This window comes from Panicum virgatum, chromosome 3N (genome assembly GCF_016808335.1).
Source record: "Panicum virgatum strain AP13 chromosome 3N, P.virgatum_v5, whole genome shotgun sequence".
Classification (NCBI taxonomy): Eukaryota; Viridiplantae; Streptophyta; class Magnoliopsida; order Poales; family Poaceae; genus Panicum; species Panicum virgatum.
In genome coordinates, this window is record NC_053147.1 from 9,874,378 (window position 1) to 9,884,207 (window position 9,830).

Below are 9,830 nucleotides of genomic sequence, written 5' to 3' on the forward strand. Positions count from 1 at the left end.
TCACTTTGCAGCAGATTTTGTTTCTTTCATGTTTCATCTCGAGCATTCAGAATCCAACGAAAAAAACATTCAGGCATAAACTCCATAATCGGATCTCGATCCAAATATTTTACACTAAACCCCCTAAAACTGATCAGAGCTGTTAATTGCGATCCGATATTTTACGAGAACACCCATATTATTTTAAAAAACACCCCTGACCTGACCAGAGTCCGCAGGCATATCTCCAGTGGCGCCTCCCCCCTCCCCTTGCTCCTCCGCCCGCGCCCTCCTCCCGGCGGACCTCGTCGATCCCGGGATCCATCCTTGGCTTCGGAGGCCGGCCGGCGGACTTGCTTTGCTTGCAATCTCCAGTTGCAGCGCGCTGTTCTTATTCCCAGAGCTGCCGTATGCCGTGCGAGTGCGAGGTTCTCGGCGTCAGTCAAGTGTTGGTGCTAGCCAGGCAGCTTGGACGGCGACGGCAGGGGTAGCCTATGTGCTCCATTCCAAGTCAGTGAGGTTCGGCTCCGATCCTGGGCTCTGCATATTAGTCTCCTTGTCGATGATGCTTTGCGCGCAGAAAATCATCCGCGTTACCTCCAGTCGATGGAGTTCTGAATCCAACACGCACGAAGTCGAATTGTTCAGTCAGTGGACTCACATTGTCAATCGGTTTGTAACACTACTGGTTTTCAGTAAAAAAAAAACAACCTGCAGACAGGACATTTTCTGTTCAAAGAATCCATGCGCACATTTTGAACTGATACGTACTTGCTTTCTGTACCACACTCCAAAGATCTCGATGTTTTTCCTTCTCAAAGGCTACACATCTTCTAGATGGTTAAATGCACGTAGATCCCCAGATGAAAGATTCAGAACTAGGAAGAGAAACTAGATGATTATATGATTTATATCCAGCACTCAGTCTATGATATAGCTGCTCTGGCGGTAAATTTTGCATTGTCTTGAGAAAAAAAAACATCCTGAACACAAAACTGGATTCAGAAGCAATTTAAATTTCACCCCGAGATCACGGGAGGATAAAGGTACAGTTCTTGAGAACCCCGTGTCAAACAAAAAAGCTTGAATTATTCTACATTCACATATCACTACAAGTTGGAGCAACAACCCATGATTAGAGACTAGAGGGGAGGTCAAAAAAGCAGAAGCTCCTGGTACAATTGTTCCGATAGTACAAGTACATTGCGACATTGGAATGATCCCATATTTTTTATACATGAAAAGAACTAAACACGCTAAGAAAACAAATCCAAGTTTTCTCAACACGCTATCTAGTTTCTGTAACTCGTCCAGTCTCCTCCCTACAGTTATTAACACCTGAAAGGGGTCCCGAGTCTCACCCTTAAACTCGCAGCAGCAGTTTTACAGCTGAACAGAGATTATGATACCAGATCACCAGCCCATCAACTTCAAGGAGACCATCCATGTTATGCAAGGGAGGTGCTGAGGATTCAAATCCAGACTGAAAATGGATACTGCATAGTATCTTTCCCATACTGCAGGTTGCCACCCCCTAAACAATCTGGACGCAGGCTGGTGTGTCGGACCTTGGACCTGCAATTGTCCGATAGACATACAATGTCTCGACAGGGCTCTCATCTGTAAGCGAGTCCAAGGGGCATGCCCGTCGAGGATCATTCATGACCTCCACACTAAGGCGGGGCATCTTGCGTGCAAGCTGTCTGCATGCACCCAGGGTCAGTGAGCACGACGACATCCAAAGGGATCGCATTGTCTCCAGCTTGGCAGCATTTGCCAGCAAAGGCTTATCACCAAATGGGCAGTCCCTGATCTCCAGCTTCTTCAAACTCTTGCAGCCCGAAAGGATGTAATGAAGGCCCAAGTCACTGTTGCCAGCGAAGGCGATTGAAAGCATCTCAAGACGATCAGCATGTGCCCCGATGGATTTAAATACACGGTCTGTGAGAAGGCCTGAGACAGAAAGCCGCCTAAGGCCCTTGCATGATTCCACAATGGCACTAAAACCTGCATCAAGAGGCTGATGCGTGATGTAATCTGGTGTGTGCGGCTCTATGATGCATAGGCGGAAGCAAGTGAAGTTGGGCCGATTCTTTGCAATGGTAATAAGGGCCTCATTGGTCATCCGTCTGCAGAAGTAGAGGACTGATTCCAACATTGGGCAACTGGCAGAGACAACAACAAGACCTCTTTCAGTCAATGAAACCTGCTCGGCTGCATCAAAAGGAGAAGAAGGGAAGACCCGCAATTCCTGCAGTTTATTACAAGATGATGCCACAACAGCAAGACCGTGGTCCTCAATTAAATCCATAACCTGAAAATTGCAGCTTTAATGTTTAGAAGAGAATCTTCAAGAATATGTATGATACTCTAAAACAAAGAGAAGCAATTCACTTAATAGAACTTTGAGAATGAACTGAATCACTGTAGAAAGCCTTCTATGGCATATTAATTACTGTATTCTCAAACAAGGTTCATGTTTCCCATGAAGATAAAAGGCAGTAATTCCAATAATTTCATGTGATGCCTTCAATATACAATGTCATGAAGTGCACCCTAACCAAATAGTGGTGCTTACTGCATTAAAAAGCATAAGCACAGGATCTAACGATTACTAAAACAATTGAAACAACATTTATGCAGGTAATTTCACTTCCTGGAATCAAGTGTTCATGCCAATATGCATACGAGTAGTTTAAACTTTAAAGGTAAAATTCAAAAACTTAGTTAAGTAAAAGATGCGAACAAGCATACCCATAAGAGTTGCAGATTTTTGCATCTGCTAATGAATTTAATCAGCTCAGGGCCTCGTACGGTAGCATAACTCAGATTTAGTGATGTGAGGCCCTCACATACGCAATAAAATGCTGGCAGGTACTCTGGAACAGCATCCCAAGCCCCAGAAAGCCTTCTTAGGCTTTTACAACCAGCAAATGCTGCTTCAAGTTTTGAGAAGAGATTCAGATGGTAATCCGCAGAGAATCTTCCTGTTCCGAGCTCTACAATCTGAGGAGCCTTGCGAAGGAGGCTAGCAAGCATGTCAAGAGGTATAGAATTGTTGACCTTGAGAGTCTTGAGGTTGCGGCATCTGGTTACTAGTCGTTCAAGTACAGCTATATTGACATCCCCTTCTAAGCATGAAAAATTTAGAGTTACCAAAGAAGTGAAGGATTCTGGAAAGAGACTGAGCCAATTAATAGAGCAATCCTCAATCTCATTCTCCTGCAGGTCAAGTTCTTTTAGATTCCTGCAAAGAGAGTACAAAAGTTAGGAGATGAAAATAACAGTTTAATAGATGATAAGTCATATCTTGAAAGAACAGTGAAAACTGGAACAAGGGACAACAGCCAGTGCTATCATCACATTCAAATAAGCATGGAGAATTGTGAGGGAAAAACACTAAAAGAACTACATGTAGACTTTAACTGCAGCAGGAAAATCCTCAAAACACAACTGGTTACAGAAACATCATACAACCGTTACCAATCATTAAGCAAAGATTTTCCTTATATTTTCTATTTGTTACTCCAGTTATACGTGACTTGCTTAAAATCAATACTTAGTCTTAGTCCCTGAAAACAAGTTACATCATTTCAATCACATGAATACAGAATATGCTAATTTGCTATTGTTTGGTATGACCTGTAAACTGCAAGAGATAGTTAAATTCAAACATATTTCAAGGGAAGCTATATCAGGAGAATTCATGCAACTATTCCACAATCTGTGTCAAGTTATAATCATGCAAAATCACTGCATTGCATACAGCGAGAAAGAATATAAACAAAAGCAGACAAGGGACAATTATCAAAAAAACTGAAGGCCTCCAACAGACAGCATCAACAAAGTCACAGTTCAAAACTAACATCTTCCATGAGTTTTAGAAGACTCCTGCATTGGTCTGAAGTTAAATAAAGGAAGCAATAGAAAAGCAGCAACAGAGACAACACTAGCTTTCTCTGGGACTTGCCAATTTTCGGTTACCCCAAAGGCATGAATAAGGGATAAAAGAAAAGCTAATAATTGTAGATAGTGTATACACGTCATATTGCTTTCCTGGCATATCGCGCAGATGCTTGGAATAAACTAGAAACATTGAACTTGCTACTTCCACTTTTTAGGTTATATTCATGCAGAAATAATATATAGTATCTTCTAAACATAGAACCATCCAGAAGCAGGTGCAGCAAATTGAGGTGCTTTACCAGAATGACCAGTATAAAACAATATTCCTCAAGGTATTGACTTTTCAAATGAAAAGGCTTACTTCACAGACAGATCAGCACTTACTCCCACTGTTACAGGATTAATTCGAAATATCTGAAAATGATCAGCAGATATAAACCAGACACGGAAAAAAAAAACATGTATGGCACCTTGTTTCTAGTACAGAACACAAATATGTGCATTTACAGTAATAATCACAAGAATCTGTGTCATCCAGAACCAATCCATCCCCATTCTGGTTGTGCTTGCACAATTATAAAAACATATTTTATTGTGTCTGAAACATTTTTTTTTTGCGTCTGTATAAGGCACCAGTGTATCAGAAACCAAACACACTATCAAGTCATCTATGTTGAAGTGTTTCTTGTCACAATAAACAATACAAATGACACAGCTTTCGCATGGTAAGGATCAAACGAATAAAAGCTCAGCATCTTAGGCACCAGATTCTTAAAGCTCCTTTTTTTCTAAAAGGTGGGACTTTAGCAAGTTCATAAATCTTTTTGGAGAGATACAGCAAGTCCTTCCTAAGTAAATTTTCTTGCCTGCGATTAAAATTCAACAGTCACACTAATAAGGTGAAGTTAATGTGCTCCTACTTATATGTCCTAGATGCAAACATCATTGGTATAGGAGCAGATACAACATATTTCCACCTAAAACAAGATAGCGGCTAGAACTTAATGACAAAAGGTAGGCACGCACAAACCACACAAATGGAATCTAGATGTCAAATGCATGCTAAAAGACTTGATTCTTTGAATCCAGGTTGAAGTATATCAGGACGTAACTCATTTGAATCTCAAGCATAAGTAAAAAGCAAAACAGTTCGAGTCAGATCTAGCATCTCATGAACTGGGGGAAATACAATTGTTTAAGTAAAGGTGCGTCCAATTGGTTCTAATCTTGAAACAACCCTATCATTTTGGTGGAAAGATAAAGGGGTGCATCCATCATTGCCCAGCAAGTACAAATGTTTATTCTGCCAAACCCACAGATCCGTGCAAGAAAGCAAGAAAGATAGCACCTCCACAGACCAATCACTCAAACACAGTAGAATCCGTGGTCAAAGCTTGCCAAGAGGAAATAAGGCTTACTGAGGAATCCAAGCTAAGAAAGGTGAAGCTTTTGATGGTGACATGAGCAACAAATTGTATCACAGTTCACTAAAATCCTTTCTGGCAGAGTACAAATCACTCCTTTGACACAGACAAGTAGGAATCTAAAACAGCGCACTAGTCTTCACCTTGGGGCAAACCTTGAAACACTCCAGATCACACTAGAACAAATTGAAGGCTTACCTTTTGTACAGTGAAAACCAAGCATAGATCAAATCTAAACTGGAGCTTAGCACTATTCACAAATACCTACTAAACAAGCACACAAAAGAAAGTTCAAATGCTTAGCTGAAGATCATCAAAGTAGTTCATCCTTGAGATGAAAGCCAAGTTCAAACCATTTTCTCCTAACGAAGCATTACTTTAGATCACAAAAACCCAAAACGACACCAATAAATCCTGGAGCATTAGCTAAATGGGAGGGGGAGAAAAAAAACAAGAGCTTTTCGTCAAAGATTCCTCTTAAGTTTCCGAAGAGGTACTCCCAGAAAGCTCAAATCTTTGCGCAACGGAAACCAAGAACCACGCAAAGCTTTAGTTTTAGCTCGAATCTCAGCCTGGATGCGCTGCCTCACCTGCAGCCGGCGGCAATGGCAGCGAGACCGGCGGTGCTGAAGCCCTCGCAGGATACGAGGCGGAGCACCTGGAAGTTCCTGAAGGAGGCCGCGATCATCTCGAGGCAGTCGTCGGTGACGACCATGCGCTTGAAGCTGAACTCCTCGAGAAGCGGCCACCCGTCGGCTGCGGCGGCGACCCATGGCGCGGCGGCAGCGCCCCAGCCAGGCGGCACCAGCCCGAAGTCCGCGAAGTGAGGCTTGCCCTTGACCTCGACGGCGCGTACGGACCGGAACCGGTCGACGGCGTCTTGCGGGGATGCAGCGTAGCAGTTGGCGACGGCGAGGCGGCGGCGCGAGCGGCGCTCGGCGCGAAGCCAGGAGCGGCAGGCGGCCGCGGCGGCGCCCCGGTCCGAGTCCGCGGGGAGGAAGGAGAAGGCATGCTCCCAGACCTCGTCCGGGAGAGCGTGCCACGGCGGCAGCGCGGCGGCGGCGCCGCGGCCCATGGGGGCGGCGGGGGCCGTCGGATCGGGCTACCCGGCGGCGGGCACGGGCCGGGGGAGGAGCGCTGCGGGTGGCGGCGGTAGGGCTCTCACGGGGGAGCGCATCTGGCTGCTGGAGCTGGAATGGGGGCAGCTAGCTGCTGCTGAGGGGAGCCTCCTGTGGTCTTCTCTTCTGCATCTCTCTCTCTCTCGCCTCTTTTTTTCATTTTATTTTTTTGATAGAGAGTTCAATATTTCTTTATTTTTTGCTCATAATTTTTCCAAAGTCGACAGACTATAGGGAGAGGGAATGAACAGGGAGTGGTGGTAGGAGGAGAGGGTCTTGTTCAGTTTGGGGCTTTGGGGCCATTCATGGGATTGTCTGTGGAGCAAACGAACAAGATCACCATGTGGTTTCTGAGACCATTCAATTGTTTGTTGTACACTAAAGCGATTCATAAGCATGTTTTGTTGCATTAATTTTGTCTTAGTGTTTATCATAAATCACAGAATGGACGTTCTAGAAGAAATATTAAATGTTTTCAGTTTTCAATTTTTAGATAATTATGTAATATGTGATACGGTTTGTGGCTATGTGATACGGTTTGCTTGGTCTATATGTCACAGAACAGTCCAAATAATACTAATCAAGTGCAATAATTAACAACTTAAGCTTAAACAATAGCTTCTGCACTCAACCAGTACGCTCAGACTGCCTGCTGTAACCAAGATCGATTACATGGGAACTCTCGACAAAAGACGAGCACAGGTCATTACAAGCAAAAGCAGAGTTCAAATTAATTTACAAATAGAGTTTAACACAAGCTTCAGAAATAATTTACAACAAAGTTTTACAATCCAGAGTTTACAATCCAAATCTCAGAGTTCAACACAGCGGAAGTAAAACAGAGTTTGAAACAGAGACCCAAAATACAATACGATAACTGCCAATGACGACAAAAGACGAGCTTCACATCTTACCCATTGATGTGAGGCCAATCTGCCCGTACTTCATGGAGAAGACGGAACCCACTTGACAGTCCAACCCGGAGGAAGAGGTTGACCAACCCAAGACGCGCAGATCTCCTCGAAGTCTTCCGGAACACAGCCTGCTCAGAAGAGGGTACAATCAAACCCTGAGTACTCTAATACTCAGCAAGACTTACCCGTCTATGGTATACTTAGCCCATCATCTAGACATGCAAGGCTTTTTGGCTCTGGAGTTGTTTTGCAGAAAAGCTACTGATACTGGATCCTTAATTTCAATATTTTAGCTCCAATTGAGTTGACAGCTATAAACTACGTTCGTCTATTTCTCTAGAGCATACATGGTTGATCATATCAATCTTTAGTAACATACAACTCAACATTTCCACTCCAGTCTCATTCCACTTTTTTACTACGATGCGACGAAGTGACCAAGGTTCTCATAACCGCGAGTCACGGCGAATCGATCCGATTTAACCTTGCAAGGTGGACCTAACTCACATGCCAAGTGCGACCCCGGCGAGTCACACCGAGCAACTGTTCCCATGATTACCCCGAAGCCTGAGTCAAGCCCGCAAACACCCAGATGATGAGCCCCGCACGTGCGAACACCCGGTTAACCCGTGGACGACTTCACCATCCGTCAACCCTTGCCCAGCACCACGGGTCGAGAATCAGATTCCGACGCAATTTAGGTAATTAGCTTACCGGTTTCGACTACCTCCTACTTCCGGCATGTGGTTAGTACTGTTCAATCTTGGTCAGCACGGCCAGCAACGGTACGGTCCTCAATCGACACATGTGGAGACTCAACTTTCCTTTATTCCATGGTTATGTCCAACTTTCCCTCCGCTCGGTCTCCATTTCCATTCTCATTGCATTATTTCTTACTTTCATACTGAAGTACCAAACCTATATCTCGCGGGTGACAGAAAATCACCCGTCTTCTACCGTATCTTACTTAAGCATGGCAGTGCTATCGACCTATCATGCTAGTAAAAGACCAGGGTCTCCTAAAGATAATGCATTTAAGGTTCCAATTAACTCCTAGAACTTAATGCACAAGTACTTAAATAATAGAGTTAAATACACCAGCGGCCCTCGAACTTGTCCTGATGTGCCACTTAGGTCCACGAACTCGCAAAATCGAAATCTAGCACCCTGAACTTGTTAAGTTGTGCCACTTAGGTCCATACCTGTTCACATGGCGCCACGTGGCATGCACATATGCAAAAAAACCCTCCAAAGTTATTATCTTCTACCTTCACCCCCTCACTCTCTTCCTCCCTTCTTCTCCCTCCCAGACCCCGACCCCTGCTCGACGCGCCGCCCTCCCTGCCCCGGCAACGAGCCGCCGCACCCCCCCTCCCTGCTCCCTCGCCGGCGAAGGCGCCTGGCAGCGACAGCGCCGTCCACGCTGTGCCCCATCTCTGGCCCTCTCCACCGCGGGAGGGAGGACCGGGCGGAGCACGCGGCGGCTCCACGCCAGCGCCCCTGCCTCCCGCCCTATCTCCTCCGCCTCGGCTTGGCCCCAGCGGCGGTGAGTTACTACAGCGGCAGGTGGCCGGCCCCTCCTCGCGAGCTCTGGTGGCCGTGGCCACATCCGGCTATGCAGGGGCTCGCAGCCGCAAGTGCGGGGCTCGTGGCGGCGGAGGAGCAGGGGACGGTGGTGCGGGTATGTGGCTGCGCGAGCTTGGGGCCACGGCGGCGGGCGTGGATCTACGGTGGCACACAACGCCGAGCTGGGGTCCATGGCGGTGCGAGGAGCTTGAGGCCGCGGGGGCTCCGGACCGCAGCAGCGCGAGGAGCTCGGGGCCGCGGCGGAGGATGTTCGTCGACGGCAGCGCACGACAGCGCGGATCCGCGGCGGCGGGAGCAGCTCGGGGTCGCGCGGCCGGGTTCTAGTCCGAGGCGATGCGAGGAGCTTTAGGCCATGGCGGCGCAAGGAGCTCGGGACCGCGGTGGCTTTGGACAGCAGCAGCGTGAGAAGCTCGGGGTCGCGGCGGCGGGGCGAGTCTGCTGCAGTGCACGGCGACGGGCTCTTGTCTGCGGCGGCGTGAGGATCTTGGGGCTGCGGCGGGCTCGAGTCGTCGTCGGCGGGCGTAGGTCAGCAGCGGCGTGAGGATCCAGAGGCCGCAACAGCGGCGTGCCAAGGGCGGCGTGCCGCGGTGCCGGCCCTGATCGCCACCGGTCCTCCCCCGCCGCCCGGGTCTGCTCGGAGCCGCTTCACGGGCGCGCGCGAACGGGAGTGAGGCCGAGGCGGCGGCGAGGCGGGCCCAAGCCCCTACGGGGCTCGCGGCCGAGCCCGCATGCGGGGTGTGGAGTAGCGCGCGCGAGGAGGGAGATGGTGGGACGAGCTCGGTGCGGCAGAGGGAGGAGGGAGGAAGAGGTGGATGAGGAGGGAGGAAGGAGGGGGCGGCTCGCCGCCGCCACGAGCTCCGCCATGGCCGCACACGAGCTCTGCCATGCCATGGCCTCCACCG

General features: G+C 47.8%; 1 protein-coding gene across 1 annotated transcript; it reads right to left on the bottom strand.

The window, feature by feature from the left end:
* Positions 1-1,046: 1,046 nt before the first annotated feature.
* Positions 1,047-6,559, bottom strand: LOC120667216 (transport inhibitor response 1-like protein Os05g0150500). Its single transcript, XM_039947288.1, has 3 exons — positions 5,900-6,559; positions 2,734-3,226; positions 1,047-2,293 (listed from the first exon to the last, which is right to left on the bottom strand). Exons 1-3 carry the CDS (start codon positions 6,382-6,384, stop codon positions 1,514-1,516), a joined length of 1,758 nt encoding a protein of 585 aa, XP_039803222.1. The 5' UTR covers positions 6,385-6,559; the 3' UTR covers positions 1,047-1,513.
* Positions 6,560-9,830: the final 3,271 nt, after the last annotated feature.